The 19,568-nt window shown below is 38.8% G+C and overlaps 1 protein-coding gene across 5 annotated transcripts in view; it reads left to right on the top strand.

The window, feature by feature from the left end:
- Positions 1-2,153: 2,153 nt before the first annotated feature.
- The window catches only part of LOC122079885 (probable glucan 1,3-beta-glucosidase A), a 27,520-nt gene continuing 10,105 nt past the window's right edge, over positions 2,154-19,568 (top strand). For 2 of the 5 annotated variants that reach the window (XM_042646652.1, XM_042646653.1), the window contains exons 1-8: positions 2,155-2,485; positions 2,617-2,732; positions 2,828-2,947; positions 15,989-16,189; positions 16,623-16,781; positions 17,496-17,665; positions 17,764-17,919; positions 19,183-19,535. In XM_042646652.1, coding sequence (XP_042502586.1) covers positions 2,275-2,485; positions 2,617-2,732; positions 2,828-2,947; positions 15,989-16,189; positions 16,623-16,781; positions 17,496-17,665; positions 17,764-17,919; positions 19,183-19,535 — 1,486 coding nt within the window. In that variant the 5' untranslated portion in view covers positions 2,155-2,274. Of the gene's footprint in view, positions 2,486-2,616; positions 2,733-2,827; positions 2,948-15,988; positions 16,190-16,622; positions 16,782-17,495; positions 17,666-17,763; positions 17,920-19,182; positions 19,536-19,568 lie in introns of all 5 variants that reach the window. The other 3 variants (XM_042646648.1, XM_042646654.1, XM_042646649.1) reach the window with 3 other exon arrangements.

Genomic DNA, 19,568 nt, shown 5'->3' with positions numbered 1-19,568 from the left:
GAGAGAGAGAGAGAGAGAGAGCATTTGTGGCAGAAAATTTTCAATGGTAACCTGTCCCACCACGATTGAAAAAAAAAAAAAAAAATTTCAACCGCTTGGGCTTGATTCACCTGGGCAGCAAGATAGGAAAATGCAGTTAGAGATAACTTGCATTTTTACTAAAGTAGACCACACCAAATGACACAATTTCAGTCAAACATCCCATCTTGAGATAGGGAGCTAAACTTCCATGCATCATCCGAGTGCAAGTCATATAAAACTTGTATACGAAAGAACTCTCTAGATAACTCAAGACATCCGAGTTGTATTTAAAAAAAAAAAAATCATTTTCAATAAAATGTTATCCAACAAGAAACACACGTGGGGACCCATTGCTTTTAAACACATTAAATCTGATATTACTTCCAGTTTAAACCATTTCACAGACTCTCTTTCATTTCATTGTATTTCACAAAAGAATTTTTGTTTATCTTTTGCCTCAGAAAAAAAGAAAAAGAAAATTTGTTCCCTTTAACCAAATGGACCATTTTCTTCATTTCTCTTTCTAGGTTATTTCATCACTTATCAGTAGGGTGGAAATGAGCCTGGCCAGGCCGGGCCTACCACACTTCCTATGCAACACAAAGTCCAAGCCCGAGTTGGCCCCTGCTTTGGAGTTGAAGAAGTATCAATGCAACTCAGACCCATCACTTACCAATCGGCTTGCCACAAGGGTGTCAAAGTTCAACCAAAATAAGGGGATCGGTCAAAAATCAAAACTGATAAATTCAACCCAGACTGAATCAAATCGAATCTTTATCAATTTGATTTGAGTTGGGGTTTTTAGGGAACCGGTAGAAAACAAAATCAAACCAGACTTATCGAACGCACCGACCAAAACTGAATAATGGACCGAACTCAGGAAATTCGAGACTGGTCAAAAAATAGACTGAAACCTTCTTAACGGTTTGGTTTCAGATCGACCCAGTAACAGACCAAAAACGATTCACCCTGATAGAAAATGATGGTTTTTAATGGGGTCAAGTCCTTTAAAATTCCCTATTAACTCCTTTAATGCCTTTATTGACCTACACAGGACATGTGTTATATCCTGATTGGTCTGGTGGAGGGCAGTCCCACTTTACTGAAATTAATGATCTGTTTGATAAGGTTTCTACTGTTTTTAAACATAAAAATAGTAGAAACAATTTCCCCCCTTTTTGTATTAAAAAATGATAAGAGCTTCAAAGGAGTTTGGAGAAGGTTGAGTAAAATCGTTGGGTTTTTCATCAATCTTTCTCCTCCCACTTGTTTCAAGAAATGAAAAAATAACTCTGACTTATTTCTCTAAACTTATTCTAGACACAAAAATTACATAAATTTCAACTTCTGTTAAAAAAAAAAAAAGATAAAAGAAAATGGATTTAGGCTACGATCGGTAGTCATTCAGTTCCAAAATGATGTTTCGTGTAAGAAACAGAATTTTCAACTTCTACGCCAAAATGCCTTTTAAAAAAAAAATTGGTGTTTGGTAAACCTGTTTCAGGAACGATTACCTTAGTTTTCATTTTTTTTTTAATATTTAGAATGAAACAAAAATGACGGAATAAGATTTTGTTGTTTCATCATTTTGTATTTTTAACGTTTTTTTTTTTTTTTGTCAGAAAAAAAAAAAAAAGCACTAAGGTGACATCAAACGTTTTATTCCATTTTTTGTTCCCATAGAACAAAAATGTTTTTCTTGATGTCTACGAAACACAATTTTATTAAACAGTTTTTGAGGCTCTTTTCTACTTCTGAGCACAAGAAATGAAAAAAAACAGGAACATTATCAAATGGGCCTTAACATATCTTTATTCTCAATCCCTTTTTTCGACAAAAAGTCCGCCTTTTTACCTTACTTTTACTTGCCTTTTTACCTTACTTTTACTTACCTTGTCTCTCTTATTTTCTGTAATAATAAAGACTGAAATCATTCCCAGTAGTTCGAGCAAGCCATTTCTGAGTCCACATTTCACAGACTCAATAAGCTAAGAACTGTTTTTTTCCTTAGTTTGCTTTTGTGCCCAGAAATAGAATAGATTTCCTCATTGGGTTTGGATTTCCTTTCGTAATTTGTTGTTATCTGCGCAGGTAATGGCAGCAGAGGCTTTTAAAACATATTAATAATGTAATAATAAAAGACTAGACAGAAGCTTTTATGCTTTGTTGACAAAGTTCTGCTTGGGATTAATTGGTTGGCAAGGAAGGAATACTGAGATTCTCTTTTAGTGGGGGTTTGGTTACTTGGTTTGGATGCGTGTGGGGCTCTGGACTTATCATTTCATTTGCTCTATTTTGGTTGCAGATTACCTGCATTTTCGTTTTCTTTTTGGATACTGCAGCAGACTAGCAGTTGCTTCATCAATAGAAATCTTTGTTTTTTGCATGGGAACTGGTTCCTGCAGTTGGGTTCTTTCAGTGATACTGTGTTGTTGGGTCCTCTTCCTTTCTGGAGTGTACTCTGGTAAATTCTGGGACTACTTTTCTTTTTTGTCTTTTTTTTCTTTCTTGATGATTCTAGAATGAAATCTTTCTCTGGAATTTGGTTGCAAAAATTAAAATTCCCATTTTACTAAAGATTTCGAGTTGATTCAGGGGACAATTTAAATGGGGCCCGTAAGGTTAGAGGTGTGAACCTGGGAGGATGGTTGGTTGTGGAAGGATGGATTAAACCTTCTCTGTTTGATGGTATCCCCAATGGAGATATGCTTGTGAGTTCTTCTGCCCGTATTTTAGTTTTCTTTATTTTAATTTCTTGTTTGATGTGTTGGCTTTCTTGAACTGTGGCTGGGTAATCCAAATGCAGGATGGAACACAGGTGCAATTCAAGTCAGTGCCTCTGAAGAAGTATGTTTCTGCAGAAAATGGAGGAGGTCAAACTATAACTGTGGACAGAGACATACCTTCGTCTTGGGAGACCTTCAGGGTATTTTTCTGTATTCAAATCAGTTGTGCATACCCCCCTCCCCTTTTTCTAAAATAAATTTCCTGTTGCCTTATCTTGTTTCACTTTGAGCATATGGTATTTAAGAGACAATGTCCCCACTTTATCAGTTTATTTTAGAGTGACAGAAATAACTACTGGTAATAACTATCCATTTCATTTGAATCTCATGACATTGTTCTTGAACTCTTACCCTTCTGCCTTATCCTGTTTAATGGCATTCATTTGAAGAATAAAGGGAAAAACTAGGATTTCCACTGCCTGGGAAATGTGAGAAAGTTGTTAAAATGTGCTTCCGGTGTGAGAAATTGCACTTGTAATGTCACTTGATCTAGAGCTAGAATTGGCATTCTGATTAGTGAACCAGTAATGTACAAGAGTAACTTGTTGGCATCTAAATGTACAAATGTGATTTGTTAGGATCTAACTTTCCAGTGTTTAGAGGAAATTTCGATGTAATAAAATGGCAGCCTGGTGTCCCATGGTGTGGTTTAGATTGCACCTATGCAGCCAGGATGATTTTCATATCAGTAATTGATTCAGGTTAAAAAAGGGTTATTGGTGATAGCTCGTTCCTAATGCAACTATGCAAGTGTATTTGGAAAGAGAGGAATAGCTGCCTTCTTCCAATAAATGCAAATCTTATTTGAAGCTATGTATCTTATATCAGATTGTTTCTTCTGGATATGGTATAAAACAATGAGCATTTGTTGAGGTGTACCACTCTGATTTAGGCAACCAGTGGTGTTTTTGATACAATCGTGACTGCTTGGTTCTTGATTTGTTTGTTGAGTTTATTGGATTTATATTATTTTGCTTGTATAATTTATATGCGTATTTTCCATTCCTGCCTTTTTTTTTTGTTGTTGTATTTTGGTCGTCAACATTGGTTTATGGGCACGTTTCTCTCTCTCTCTCTCACATGCATACACACACACATACACACACACGCACACACACACACACACACACACACTCACATTCACACACACAAATTACACTTAACACGTTCTTTATTTAGTAGCCTATTGATTCTTTTTCCACTTCCTATAAATAAAGGAAGATAATTTGGATGCCTGGAAGTAAGACTGTGAGATGAAACAGGGAGATTCTTCATATCTAAATGAATTTACAAATCTGGAAGATCTTACAGCATATCTACCATAACAAATTAACAATGCTTAAAATTGAAAACAACTCTCTAAGCCTTAATCCCAACTGCATGGAACTGGCTAGATGAATCCAGTTTTGGCAGCAGTAACAATAATAGCAGCAGCAGCAGCAGCAGCAGCAACTAAGCAGATATGATAGCACATTACAAAGCTCCACACTCTGATCCCTTCTGGCACAATCAACTATCAAAAGTTGGGATGATAGTTTACTATAATTCCATGAATATTTGAAACTATGACTGGGTAAAAACTGTCTGCATCTGTGGAAATACTCAAAATTTTTGGTAGGTAAAGTTTTTTATTTTGGTTTATTAATTAGCAACCAAAACAGAAGGCTTCATTTTATCATTTTATGTACTTATATGCCTACTGGCATTCATGAAAAAGATTCTATAAAATTGCACTGCCTCTCTGCTCAATGTCAAACTCTGGTGGCTACCATAGGCTGCTTTATCTGCACCGATGAACTCTCCTTTTCCAAAAACCTAGTCCAACCAATATGATCCGACAGCATTGCAAATTCTATGAATCTCTCTTGTCCTCCTTTCAAAGTATCTTCCTTGTCTTTCTGAATTACCCCAAAATAACTGCATAAGGCAATATTTTCTGTAGGATTTCCTTTTGAGACCTGAACATTCTGGCAGATCAAGTTACAAATGAAGACTTGGTGTCCCTATGCAGAACCTAGAATACTTAATTTTCAAATAGTAACGCCAAGCCCTTTTTTTTTGGTTTTGTAGTCCTAAAATTCCACTTCACTCGTGATGCATTTATTTGCTTATGAAAAATCTTATTTTTTGGTAATACACACAAAAACCTCTTGGGGAGAGAGTAGGGACCTGATGAGATCCAAATCTTGAGAGATCATGGTTGTGTTCTGTTTCTCTGGATAAGAATCTGGAAGAGCACTTTGCTGGGAATAATCCTTCTGATCCTTCTTATGCTGCTATCCTGACTTAATGGGTCAATTTCATATCCATATAAGTGTCTGTGGAGGCCATTGCAGTCATCTATCTTACTGTCCAGGAGATGTCTTGAAAAGTTTGGAAGCAATTTCTCAGGCCAATTAGCACATGAAAAAAATTGAGCAATTGTTATCCCTTTGTCTACCTGAACCCTGTCCAACTGAGGGCATATATCAACGCCGCCATCTGTGCTTCTCAAGTGCTCCCCATTGTAAATCGACCCCTACTGATCTCGAACCCCTCCACATCTGGAATATTCTGAAGCAATTCGGAAAGAAAAAGGCATCAAACGGGGTAAATAAGGCATAATAGAATCCAACCTGAGATTACCCTCCCATCCAGACATTTGTCTTCTTGGGACTGTACTTTTGAGCTGTTCACCCTACCGCCTATTATGACATTCTGACTGAATAGGTTTTGTTGCTTTATGATATTATTTCAAGCCAAGATTCAAGTGAAGTAAATACTTTCTTTGGGAGCCTCAACCTATTTTCAGTTTGTTGTGTGTTGACATACATTTTGTGGGCATTCCTTAACAGCTTGAGCTTTTAGGATAAGAGTTTGTAACTTGGTACCTGAGCCAGGAGGTCAGATGCTCGACCCCTGGTAAGTGTGAGGGGTTTGAGTTATGTGTTGTTGTGCCCCTATGCACGCTTTGTACCTCTTACTGCCACGTGATGTTGCAACTACATGATAACGTCATGGACAGAGCTGTGTATGTGTGTGGGCCTGCACGTGGGGGGGTCGTGATGTAGGGGGTTCCTAGGTGACTAAGTTTCCTACAAGATTAACTAACTAGGTAGGTAAACTCAAGGGACTTGGGTAGGATAGGACAAAGGAAGCTCAGCAAACAAGATTTAACATGCAAGATAAAATGAGACTAATGAACAAAGTAGCAAAGAGCAATAATAGTCTAGGAAGAAAAACACATAAACTCACTCAAGCTTCAAGGGGGAACATGGGGTAGGGAACATGGCAGCAAGCTAAATTAGATTATGACACTAGCCTATTAAACACCAAAGATAGATAAAGATACCATATTATATGCTCCAAAATCAGCCATACTTGTGATAAGAAAATCAGCAACATCTAGGGTAAACAGTGGTGCAAAATAATGGTTAAACAATAGCTAAAAGGGAAGGGTCTTAATGGAAGTTAATGGAGTAAATAATGAGGTGATAATGGGGGAATGGGAAGGCTCATTCTATACTTGCTGCCCAGGTCTGAGAATAAAAGAAACAACCCAGATTTTTGAAGGTGGTGTCTAGCAGCAGTCCGTTTATTGAAAGGAGACCAGCAACAGCCCAGGTGATGATCTATCCATGTGGCATGACCTTTGGCTGTTGCAAACGGTGGCTGCAATAGTGCAGCGGCAGCAACAGAGAACAACAACAACAGCAGAGAGTAGCCGGCAGCAGCAGAATGTGAATGGGGGAATGGGAAGGCTCATTCTATACTTACTTGCTGCCTAGGTCTGAGAATAAAAGAAACAACCCAGATTTTTGAAGGTGGTGTCCAGCAGCAGTCCGTTTATTGAAAGGAGACCAGCAGCAGCCCAGGTGATGATCTATCCACGTGGTATGACCTTCGGCTGTTGTAAATGGTGGCTGCAATAGTGCAGCGGTAGCAACAGAGAGTAACAACAACCATAGTTGTCAAGGCGTCGCCTAGGTGTCCAGGCGGTTTGCCTGGGGCCTAGGCAACAGTCGCCTTGTTGCACTGCATGTCGCCTTATGTTTCGACACTTATTTATGCCAAATATCATTCAAGTAAATGAACATTTACTTAAGATATTATTCATAAATAAGCAAATACCCCCTATTTGAATCCAATAAAAATAGTTTAAAAATCAAATTCCAAAAGGATAAAAAGTCCAGTAAAATAATATTTTGTTTTGATATTCATAAAATTATTTTCGTTCAGGCGATTTTAACAGTATTCACGCACTTAAAAATAAGTTTGACTGAAGCATAACTTTGTCATTGCAACTCAGATTTAAGTAATCTTAGACTTGTTAGAAAGCTGGTTTTATGTTATAACTAATACAAAAAGCCTCATGTAAAAATAAAATCATTTGACTAGTCAAACTTATTATAGAATAAGAGCATTTCTCTAAATGTTGATTTTTTATAACTTAATATGATTTAATGTTAATTTTTTATGATTTGATGTGGCTAAATGTTGATTTTTAATGACTTGATGTGGCTTAATCTTGATTTTTTATGATACAAGGTATATATAACTTACTATATAATGTTAGAAAATAGGAAAAATAAAAAATAACACTTGTTTGCCTTGTTCGCCTTAAGGCGGGCGCCTTCTCGCCTAAGCGCTTAGACAACCCTCCACCGCCTTGGTTCGCCTTGGCGCCGTGACAACTATGACAACAACGGCAGAGAGTAGCCGGCAGCAACAGAGTGTGAACAGCAGTAGCAACAGAGTGTGAACAGCAGCCCAGTATTGAGGAGTCAATCGGCAGCAGTCCAACATCAAGGGGAGATCAGCAGCAGCAGTTCAAGGGGAATGGGAGAGAAGAGTCGAGGGAGAGAGGGGGAGGCGAGAACGAGAGAGAGGCGAGAAAGAGAGAGAATCATAAGAGGGGGGGGGCGACAGCTCTTTTGGTTTCTTTTAGTCAAATTCATTAATTGATTCAACCGTGGCCAATGGCCTTACATAAATAAGAGACTAATTACTAAAAAGAAAAGATTATTCTTGGAACGTTATTTCATAAACAAAGGAACTTTCTAAAAAGAAAAAAAAAGGATAATTACTTAGTTTCCTAATTAACTTAAAGACTTAAATAAATAAAATCCTAGAAAATAAAACTACTAAACTATCAGATTTAGTGGGGGCCACACATTCTTGGCAAAATTTGGAAGGAGAGGGACTCGATCCACCACTGGAAAGGCTGGATCGAGCCTTCCTTTCTTCCACCAGTTTCTTCTTCTTCCTTCTTCTAATCCTCCAACCACAAAGAAGGTTGGGTCTTCTTCTTCTTCCTTCGGCTGTACAACTTGATGTTCCCATCAGGTGGGGTGGGGGGAGGAGGGGTGTTGTGTTTTTTTTTGGGGAGGGGGAAATTACCTAGATCCACTAGATGAGAAAATAAATTGCAAGATAAATAGGTTTCAAGTTTATTTTACATAGGCTAGTTTCAACTTTGAAAATATTTACTCAATCCCCAAAATTAGTTATTGCTCTTGCAGTTCAAGAAAAAAATAGAGGTAAACTTCCTAAAATACCCCAACCTCAATTCTTTTATTTTTATTCAATTCATTTTTAATCGCATGTGGGGCTTACTTCCTCCTCCCCTCTCCTTTTCCGCCTCTTCTCCTTCCCTCTCCACAAAAAGAGATGCAGAGTAGTCTCAGGTTTCTCATAAGTGTAAAGTATTTGGTAAGATACATATGGAGGTTTTTAGTCAAAGCAATGTGAGCACTCGTCACTAATTAATCATCTGGGTTTTATGCGCCAACGCAGACAACCTCATATAGCTCATAATGCCATGTGCATAGCCACCATAGTTGTCACGGTGTCAAATCGATCCAAGGCGGTGGAGGGGTGGCTAATCGATTTGGCGATTAATCGCTCATTATGGCGTTGCCATGGCGGTCAAATCGCTATGTGTCATTTTTTATTTTCCCTATATTCTAAAGTTATTTAATATGCTACTTTTTTATTTTTCCTATTTTCTAAAGTTATTTAGTATGCTACAAGCCTACAATATATACCTATAACATATAAAACCAACATTAAGCAACATCAAATCATAAAAAAAAACATAGCCCAATCAAAATCACCTTGCATTTTACAAAAAATCGACCGCCTAGTGAATCAGGCTTGACCTAGCATCCACAGCGGTGCCATGGCGACGCCTATCAGCCAATAGCAATGGCCATTTGTGAGTCACGTAACTCGTAGCACTGCCATGAACTTCTTTTTCTGCCAGTAGACGCCATGACAACTATGATAGCCACTAGCCGTAGACCAGTTCGGCGGATTTAGGACCATTTTAAACTAGTAACAGTATAAATTACTAAAGGGAGAAATTAAGAATCTGAAACATTTTGTTCATCAAATTTGAAGCTCTTATTTCTTTGAACCAGATTTTCAACTCCCATGGCCATGGCTTCTAGCAATCACCATAATCAGCTTCACTTTATTCTGATTCCTCTAATGGCCCAAGGTGACATGATCCCCATGACCGACATAGCCAGATTGTTAGCCCAGTTAGGCATCACTGAAACCTACTTATCTTGTAATTTATTTTCTTATCTAGTGGATCTAGGTAATTTCCCTTTTTTTTTTTTTAGATGAATAAATAATTCATTACCAAGGAAAGAAGAATATACAAAGGGGAATAGGGGGGAGGGAAGGCTTAAGCCAACAAGGAAAATCTAACCCAAGGGGAACCAATAATAGCACAATTAAAAGCTAAACAAAATCCAATAAGGATCAAACATCGAAACCAGCAAAAAGGGCGGGGGAGGGGAAGCCAGCTCCATCAGGTGGGTTGGATGAGATCTACCTGAAGATTCCAAGAGGATATGATGTGGGAGTTTTTTTGGGAGCTAGGGACAGGGTGGGAGAGAAGGTCATGCAGGGTTTGGGCTTTGGAAATGACATCAAAGTAGATAGCTTTAAAAATCTTGTCTGGGGAGCAGGATTTGGGGGTCCATCTACTAATGTTATGCTCCATTCAGAGATAATTTATAGTAGCATAGAAAGCCAATTTACTAAAGGAGTCACAAATGAAAGGACCCGAGTTCATGTCCACCCAAATCCACTCTTTGTCAAAGGGATATCTTCTATCCCGGAGGGGCAAAGGCAGCAGGTAGGATTGGCAGGAATGTGGCGGTGAATGAGGAGGATTGGGTGGGAAGGTAGGTGGACAAGCAGTGCCATAAAGTGAAGCTATGGCGGGGAATATGACCCTTAAACCAGACCAACTTATACCACGGCACCACCTAGGAAGGGTCACGAACATAGGACCAAGCAGAGGCAGAGGAGAAAATCTCATTGGAAGAGGGGATCCAGTTGCATTTATCATCCCTTCTTCTATGTCCAAGGGGGAGAGGGGGGAGGGAGGACCAAAGATCCATAAGAGGAGGGGGAGAGGAGGGAGGGGACCAGCCAATGGGAGATAGGATGGAGGAGACCAACTATAGACACCAAATTTTATCGCCCCCTCGGCAATGATGAATTACGGGTAATGAGGAGACATATTCTCTCTTTCAAAAAGAAGTCGAATTTTCGGCACAAGTCCAGATTATCCCAGAACTTGTGATCGGTAAAACCCGATGTTGTTTAATGATGCAGGGAAGCTACTTATCGTGTAATTTATTTTCTTATCTAGTAGATCCAGGTAATTTCCCTTTTTTTTTTGGATGAATAAATAATTCATTACCAAGGAAAGAAGAATATACAAAGGGGAATAGGGGGGAGGGAAGGCTTAAGCCAACAAGGAAAAGCTAACCCAAGGGGAACCAATAATAGCACAATCAAAAGCTAAACAAAATCCAATAAGGATCAAACATCGAAACTAGCAAAAAGGGCGGGGGAGGGGAAGCCAGCTCCATCAGGTGGGTTGGATGAGATCTACCTGAAGATTCCAAGAGGATATGATGTGGGAGTTTTTTTGGGAGCTAGGGACAGGGTGGGAGAGAAGGTCATGCAGGGTTTGGGCTTTGGAAGTGACATCAAAGTAGATAGCTTTAAAAATCTTGTCTGGGGAGCAGGATTTGGGGGTCCATCTACTAATGTTATGCTCCATTCAGAGATGATTTATAGTAGCATAGAAAGCCAATTTACTAATGGAGTCACAAATGAAAGGACCCGAGTTCATGTCCACCCAAATCCACTCTTTGTCAAAGGGATATCTTCTATCCCGGAGGGGCAAAGGCAGCAGGTAGGATTGGCAGGAATGTGGCGGTGAATGAGGAGGATTGGGTGGGAAGGTAGGTGGACAAGCAGTGCCATAAAGTGAAGCTATGGCGGGGAATATGACCCTTAAACCAGACCAACTTATACCACGACACCACCTAGGAAGGGTCACGAACATAGGACCAAGCAGAGGTAGAGGAGAAAATCTCATTGGAAGAGGGGATCCAGTTGCATTTATCATCCCTTCCTCTATGTCCAAGGGGGAGAGGGGGGAGGGAGGACTAGAGATCCATAAGAGGGAGGGGACCAGCCAATGGGAGATAGGATGGAGGAGACCAACTGTAAACACCAAATTTTATCGCCCCCTCGGCAATGATGAATTACGGGTAATGAGGAGACATATTCTCTCTTTCAAAAAGAAGTCGAATTTTCGGCACAAGTCTAGATTATCCCAGAACTTGTGATCGGTAAAACCCGATGTTGTTTAATGATGCAGGGAAGATGACCGAAAGTAGTCGATGCCTTTTGTCAGAATACGACAATCAAGCCTAGTATGTTCTCGATTCCCATATCATTAGAACGTACTCGGGAATACGGTCCTGTTGGTATCTTACAAGAAAAAATGGATACCCAGGTGTGCCGTATTATTTACTTGAACTTTGAACCGGTTAAGCTGAAATCAGACCAAACCAAACCCTAACCCAAACCAAAACTTAAACCAAACCAAATCAAAAGACCCTAAACCAAACCCCAACCAAAACTTGTCGCTTTCTCAAGTGATAAAATTTCCACCGTAACCACGTATGGCTATTGCTTTAGGTGATAAAATTTCCACCGCAACCACGTAGGGCTACTGTAGCCCAGCCTACGGGGTAGCCGCCCAGTCTACGGGCATACTTGGAGGCATATCGGGGTGCCACGACTTTTTTTTGGAGGCATATCAAAGTGCCATGGGGGGGAGGACCTTACACGGATGAGTGTAAGTCCTTACACATCCGTGTAAGGGCCTTACACCCTTTTATACCCCCTTACACGCCCCTAAATCCCTTGTATACGCTCTTACATGGCATTTTTACATGGATGCCTCATTTTTTCTATAAATAGTGACCTCGGGTCACCGAGAGGAGGGCGGGCAAAAAAAAAAAACCTGAAGAAGAAACCCTGTTCCAGAGACCAAAACCCTGCAGAACAATCCTGAGAAAAAAACCCTGTTCCAAAGACCAAAACCCTGCAGAACAATCCTGAGAAAAAAACCCTGTTCCAAAGACCTTACAGAAGAGAGAGAGAGAGAGAGAGAGAGAGAGACGAGAGTCTGTAGAAATTGTGAGCTGAGCTTACTGAAGTTGAAGTTGCTGAAGTCTTGCCCTATTTTCAGAAGTCCACGTCATCCATATCAGGTTTGTATAGAACTTTTGTTTAAGTTTTTTTTTTTTTTTTTTTTTTTTTTTTTTTTTTTTTTTTTGTATTTGATTTTAATATTTTTATTATGGCGTGGGAGCCCTGCTCGAATTTCCACAGTTGATTCCAACCCTAGGAATACGGTGTGGAAGCCCTACCCAAATGTCCACAGCTGATTCCAACCCTAAGAATACAATGTGGAAGCCCTGCCCAAATTGCTACAGCTGATTCCGATTCTAGGAATACAGTACGGAAGCCTTGCCCAAATTTCCACAGTCAATTCCTACCTCAAGAATATAGTGTGGAAGCCCTGCTCAAATTCCCAAAAACCAAAACCCATGTTCATACCCTAGCATAGAAACCTTGTCAACTTTCTTACCCAAGTGTCGGAAGTTTTTAATTTCTCCAAGAAAGAGAGGAAAATTAAATCGTTGCCCTTAAGTCGAGGAAAATTATTGAAAATTTCACCGTTTTCGTCGGTCATTATCATGTAAATATTATATCGTAATTTCATTTGCATGTATAATATGTACCTCTTCTCCGCATGTATTATTTTATGTGTCTACTGCATGAAATAATGATTTATTGTTATCATTTCATGTATTAATTTTAGCATTTGCACATTAAATGTAATCTGTTTCATCATTTTATGCGTTATCATATGTGTTCCTCATATAAAATAATGATCATAATTGTCATGTCATGGGGCATTGTACGTGTATGTAGATAAAGTAATTGCATTTTCTATTATTTTATGTAAATGTTATTATTTTATGTGGTTTTAATATAGATCTATATTTCATGTAATAAGGCTTCCATGCTGGCTTAAGTTGTTAAAATTCTTGGGGGAGAATATTCGAAATCCAATCCTCTGGTAGAAAGATCGAAAAATCCGGGAGAGGTGGGTGCCTAAAACCTTCCTACAGTCGTAACCTGACACGGACCCCTATCTTTTGGAACAGACCAAAATATGAAGTCAAATTCGGGGGTTCCTTCCTTTCATAGGAATCCAACCCCCTACTCAAGCTCGATGCCTCGATCGAAATTGGGCTCCACAATAGGGTTCTAGGCCCTGAATCCTAGATGGCGACTCTAAAAATCACGCTTTCCCCATCCCCCCATAGTCGTCAGACATGTTTGGAGACAATTCACCCCTACAAGGAAAACAGGTTAGAGGAAATAAGCGGAAAGAAAAAGGTATTTTCACTTACACCAAGGCATTAAAGGGGAGACCAGAAGAGTAAACAACTCTGGGTGTTATCAGCTGGGATAAGATGCCTAAAGGATGCCAGGGATCATTCCAAAGGGAGGTGGACTGCCCATTTCCTATCGAATAGGATATGGCAACAAGGGTAATGGGTCTGTTCTCAAGAATTTTCCTCCAAATCCAGGACGGGCCGTGAATGGAAGCGCCAATGGGTGTTGTGTTTTGATATACATTGTTGTAGGCTTGTAGCCCTTACTCAACAACTCTAGCTTTTGGGATAAGCGGTTGTTACATTGTTCAATACTTGAGTTTATTCATGGGCCGTATTTAGAGCAAAATTAATCCTAAAGAAGAAAATGCCTTTCACAGAAATGACAATTTTCTTGCCTTTAAAGGAAAATAAAAAATTGCAGAAGTGAATGTGCACTTGCAGGATATGCTACGAAGAAAAGCAGAGGGAAAAGGCCTTTATGTTAAAAGTTGGCATCTGAAGCCAACCAGAATCTGGTCCAGGTTTTGTTCATGAAACCTAACTTCAGGCATCCAAGTCCTTATGGATTATTGAACCATTTTGATCTTGAATTTGATTTTTGCTGATTTGAGATGTAATTCTGAGTTTGTCAATGAAAACCTGAGTTTGTTCAACTCAGCTCTCAAGTGTGAAGAGCCTGAGTTCGAACTATGTTCAAGATTCATGTTTTCCTACTAGAAATCTTACAGACTTGGCTATGAATTTAAACCTTGAACTGAATCCAACGTGGGCTGCTTGTGGTTTCAACTTTTATAGTATCGTTGGTGATGATGTGAGAGAAATGTGGCTTCAATGTTCTCTTCAGACTGCATAGTAATTACTAAATATTAGGGAAGTAGCAGTTAAGGAGGTTGCGTGATGGGGATTGATTCAAATTAATGACTAGGAAGAATGTGTGTTGCTTAGAGAACCACTAGAGATCCTTTTTACAATGGAATTCTATTTTAACTGCATCCTGAATTTATAATATGAAAGCTTGGGTGGTGTTGGAGAGCCACTATAGATCTTTTGCAGCTGCTTTGGGTTTGGGTATGAATGATACTGGAGAATGCTACTGATGTGACATGTTTCTGATTCGGAGTATGAATAAATGCTGCTATTGGGCCCTTTTTTGGACCATTTCTTGGTCATAAAGAGTTTATAGTCACGGACTTTCCATCTTAAGATTATTTGGTTGTGTAGCTCTTTATCTTGGGAAGTTGGACCTCTATGTTTGTCTACTTTTTGTAGATGCCTTTTTTGGGGAATGTTCCTCCTTATATTATTTTATTTTCTTCTTTGGCAATGGAAAATTTATAAATTTGAACAGTTCAGAAATTCATATGCCATTTTTATAATACAATATGGTGAATTTCTGCGTGTTATGTTTTTCGTGGTAAAAGGTCAAGAGAACAAATTTTTTTTTTGGATGAATTAAAAAAACAAATTCATTATTCATCCGGCAAAAGAAAAGCCAAGGGTCCTAGATGATTTTTTGATTTGGGAATAAAGTGCTAGTGGAAATAATAGAAGAATGTTGCTTATTTGTTTTCTGATGAAAAATTACCAATGAGTTTCAAATTTCTTGGGCCAATACATTAAGACAAGCCTTTATTTGAAATGCTGGAATGAATAAAAATATCTTTTTAATAATACCCATTTGTATCATTTTATTTATTATTATTTTAGTGTGCAATTTTAAAAATAAAAAAATAAGAGGGTGTAATAAAATCTTCTGAAATCCCATCGACATTGCCCCCTTTATTAGTAGCAAATACGTTTCTTTGCGGATGCTGTTTGGACATTGCCATATTGTCAGAGTCTGTTGGATGTAGGAGGTCTGACTTGGTGAGATGAAAACAGTAGATTTGGAGTTTTCATGTAGAAAGGGACTTGACTTTATGGGATATCTTTCAGTATGCATTATTCACGTATCTCCAGAAAGGAGCATAAATTAAATACATAACTCTCATTTTTCCCCCTACCTATGAACTTTTTGTGGCAAAGGTTGTAGGTTCTTATGAATGTTTCATGATTAATAATATCCAACAATGGGTAAAGAGAAAGGAAAGATAGAGATGATGGTCAAAAGTCAGTGGCGCGTGAAAATCCTAAACATTCCCAATATGGATACTTCATCCATTTCAAAGAGTCTATGCAACACTTTTTTTTTTTTTATCTCCACTTATATTCTTTGAGGTTGTTTGGATCCATGTAGCCGACCCCATCAAATTGGGATAAGGCTTTGTTGTTGTTGTTGTTCTATTCTTTTGAGGATGTATTTCTCTTATCTTTTACTAAGAAAGTATATAATCGTTGCACTGCATTATGCTTGAAATACTCCTTGTTTTCTTTTTTAGTGATGTTTGAGATTATTTATCGTACTAGTTTCTGTGGAAGCAGTTGTGGCGGGTGTCTCAGACAGAATTTCAGTTCCGTTCCTTTGGAGGCCAGTTCCTGACTTGTGATGCTGAAGGGGATTCTGTCTCAGCAACAGCAGAATCACCGTCCACAAAAGAAACATTTTATGTTGAAAGAAATAGTGATAATAGGGTTCACATTAAGCTTGAAAGTGGCACCTATCTTCAGGTATGATTTTAGAGTAATAACTAAAATTTAAGTGTAAATCTAGATTGCCTCTTCCAGTAAAGCAGTAGGATAGTCAATTAGTAGCACAGAGGTAAACTTGTCACATATGCCAAAAAACTATTTTGGATGATTGAGCTATCCATCCTTTTCAACTACTTAAATTTTCCCACTGGATCGTTTATTTATTTATTTTTATTTCTGATTAGCCTGAAATAGTTCAAATAGGATGAGAATTTTGAATTTACTTGTCGAAGACAATGAGATGGATCCATGAAATGGTCACCAACACCCTACAAGTGCACAACCATTATGCAATTGGTAGACATCCTTAGGTTCCTGGGAGCATGTTGCCTTATATTACTTCGGCACTAATCATTTTTCTTTTTGATATTTACTCTTATAAATTTGATAACCTTATAATTTATTTGCTTAGGCTACATTAGCAAACCAGCTCATAGCGGACTATCCAGGGACACCAGGCTGGGATGACAACATGGCCACTTTTGATATGATAATTGTGGCAAATAACTTGCATGGAGATTACCAGCTTGCTAATGGGTATGGGCATGATAAAGCAAAGAAAGTTCTTACGGTAACTTTCACTATCCCTTATATTTTATTTTTTATTTAAAAAAAAAAATTGTTAATTGATCCAGAATAAGTCAAAGTCAGAATCCTGCAGCTGTGGGTAATCCAACCCTGTTGTACATGGCCCTTTTGCTGCCATGGGAAGTTCAGTTGGCATCAAGCAAGATCTGCATCCTCCCTCTTTCCTTTATTCATGTCCATTCCAAATTCACTTCAATTTGGCTTCTTTTTTTTTTTTTTGGGGGGGGGGGTGTGTGGGAATTCTCTTTCTTGTCTGTCTTTGACTAAGAAGACAGCATTTTAATAGCTCATGTTAGGAGGAATGACATACATAGGACATCCAGTTGAGTTGGCACCTTAAATTTTACATGTGGGCGTTCTGAATGTTCCAATCTTTATCTGAAGGTTGGAATAGCAATATTATCCCTCCACATTGTGCTCAATTCAAGGGCTATCACATAAGAAAGGTAGGTGGCCTGCCAATGAAACCTTCTTTAAATTTCTGGATTATTGTATGTAGAATTATTGGACTTTGCTGACCAATATCCATTTTGCAGTATAGATTCTTCATTATTATACCCACATTATGATGGGTTGATACAGATGCCTGTGGAATTTAAAGGATCTGTAACCATTGAATTCTGACTGCCATCTTCTACTTTGAATACTTACCATTCTATCAAGTTCAGTTATTTTTGTGAGCCTCTTGGAACCGCAGGAACATAGAAAGAACTTTATCAAACAGGAAGACTTTATTTTCCTGTACAGGAATGGGATAAATACAGTGAGGATACCAGTTGGTTGGTGGATTGCCCAGGATCCTAATCCACCGCCACCTTTCATTGGGGGTTCTCTGGCAGCCCTTGATAATGCATTTTCATGGGCACTGTAGGTCTTGTTCCAATCTTTTCTTAAATATTTTATGCATCTTTTTCACCTTTCCTTCTTGGTGTTGTTGATCCATGCTTGCAAAACCTTTGGTGCAGGATGTATGACATAAGGTGCATTATTGACCTTCACGCGGCTCCAGGATCTCAGAATGGAATGGAACATAGTTCCAGTAGAGATGGTTCAACAGACTGGCCCATGTCTCCAGAATACATCTCACAAAGCCTTGATGTTGTTGATTTTCTGGCTTCCAGGTACTACATATGAGACCAATTTCTTAATAGAAATTGCTATGTTATGGCAACTCTAGGGTTTAATCCTGAAGAATCTCAGGTTTGAACTAAAGAAAAGGGTTAGGACTTAAATTGATCAAGGAATTCCCAGAAAGGTTGTCAAGCGGAACAAATAAAGATGTGTAGATGGGATTCCTTTTTTTTTTTTTTTTGGGGGGGTGGGGGGTGGTGTGGGTTTGGAAGGTTGTAATGGGAAATATGGGAATTCTTACATGGGGTAATAGGGGTTTGAGAAACGGTAACATTTTGAGATTATTAGCTGGTGATTAGTTGAGGTAATCAAAGGCCTGACTAGCAAGGTCGACAGTTTAAATTTGCATAAAACTTCTGGACCTAAGAAGCCATTACCTGAAATTATCTTCTTTGTCAGTGGTCCTCTGATGTTACAACATAAAAAAACAAGTTAAGACAAGGGAGAAGCATTAATTTAAAGTAGATATCTGCATGGCTCGAAATTTTAGGTGGGATGTCCCGGAGGTGTTGCTTTGTTTCCTTTCCCTTTGTTTCCTTCTCTTTTACTTTGCAAACTTGTCAATCGCGGATCCATGTAGCTGACCCCATTGAGTTGGGATAAGGCTTTGTTGTTGTTGTTGTTATCTGAATGTCACAATTTTTTTACCAAAGTTGACAGGTTTTGATCTTTATTGTTCAAGTTCATTTTGTACTCTCATGGGATTCAGATTCTGCTGGACTAGGTAGTTGCAATGAATCAATATGGTCATTGGCAGTTCCAATGATATCATGGGTCTTGGCTCCATCATCTGACATAGATTATGGACATATAGAGGTGTCCTGTGATGCATCTCACCTTAGTCATCTACACCAGGAGTGTAAACTCAATCTGGAAGAAAATTATAACTAAAAACTGCTTCATTACCTTTTTTTCTTTCTAAATTATTTCAAATCTACTTTTGTTGCGCCCCCCTTTTTTGTTTGACTAGGCTAACTGTCTCATTTCATTCAAAAAATTGCCACGCTTTAGTGAAGGTCAGTATCGTTATCGTCTTTTTATTCTAATAAAGATATGTACTTTGTTAGTTAACGTCCATCCATTGTGGTGGTGGGATTTCCCTAGCGCAGTTGGTGAGCTTGTGTGCGCAAAGTTCACACTCACCAGGAGGTCTCAAGTTTGAGTCTTCTGGCCAATACCTCCCCCCTCCCCCCTTCTATATTGTACCCATCTAAAAATAAAAAACTGGCTGAATTGACATCATTCATTTGCAGGTATGCAAATCATCCTGCCCTGTTGGGGATTGAACTTTTGAATGAGCCCTCTGCCTCTGGAGTTCCACTGGATGCCTTAGTTTCATACTACTCAAAGGGGTACCAAATTGTACAAAACTACTCATCCACCACTTATGTGATTATTTGCCAGAGAATTGGCAATGCGGACCCTTTGGAGCTTTATCAAGCCAACATTGGATTCTCGAACATTGTGGTGGATTTGCATTACTACAACCTCTTTGACACTTTCTTCATTAATATGAGTGCTGAAGATAACATTGACTTCATATTCAAGAGTCGGCAAACACAACTTCAGGCCTTGAACAAGGCAAATGGGCCACTTGTCTTTATTGGTGAGGCGAGGTTCCCATCTGTTTTATTCAAAG

Source organism: Macadamia integrifolia, chromosome 5, assembly GCF_013358625.1.
Source record: "Macadamia integrifolia cultivar HAES 741 chromosome 5, SCU_Mint_v3, whole genome shotgun sequence".
In the NCBI taxonomy this organism is placed as follows: Eukaryota; Viridiplantae; Streptophyta; class Magnoliopsida; order Proteales; family Proteaceae; genus Macadamia; species Macadamia integrifolia.
This window is presented reverse-complemented; position numbering and strand designations above follow the sequence as displayed.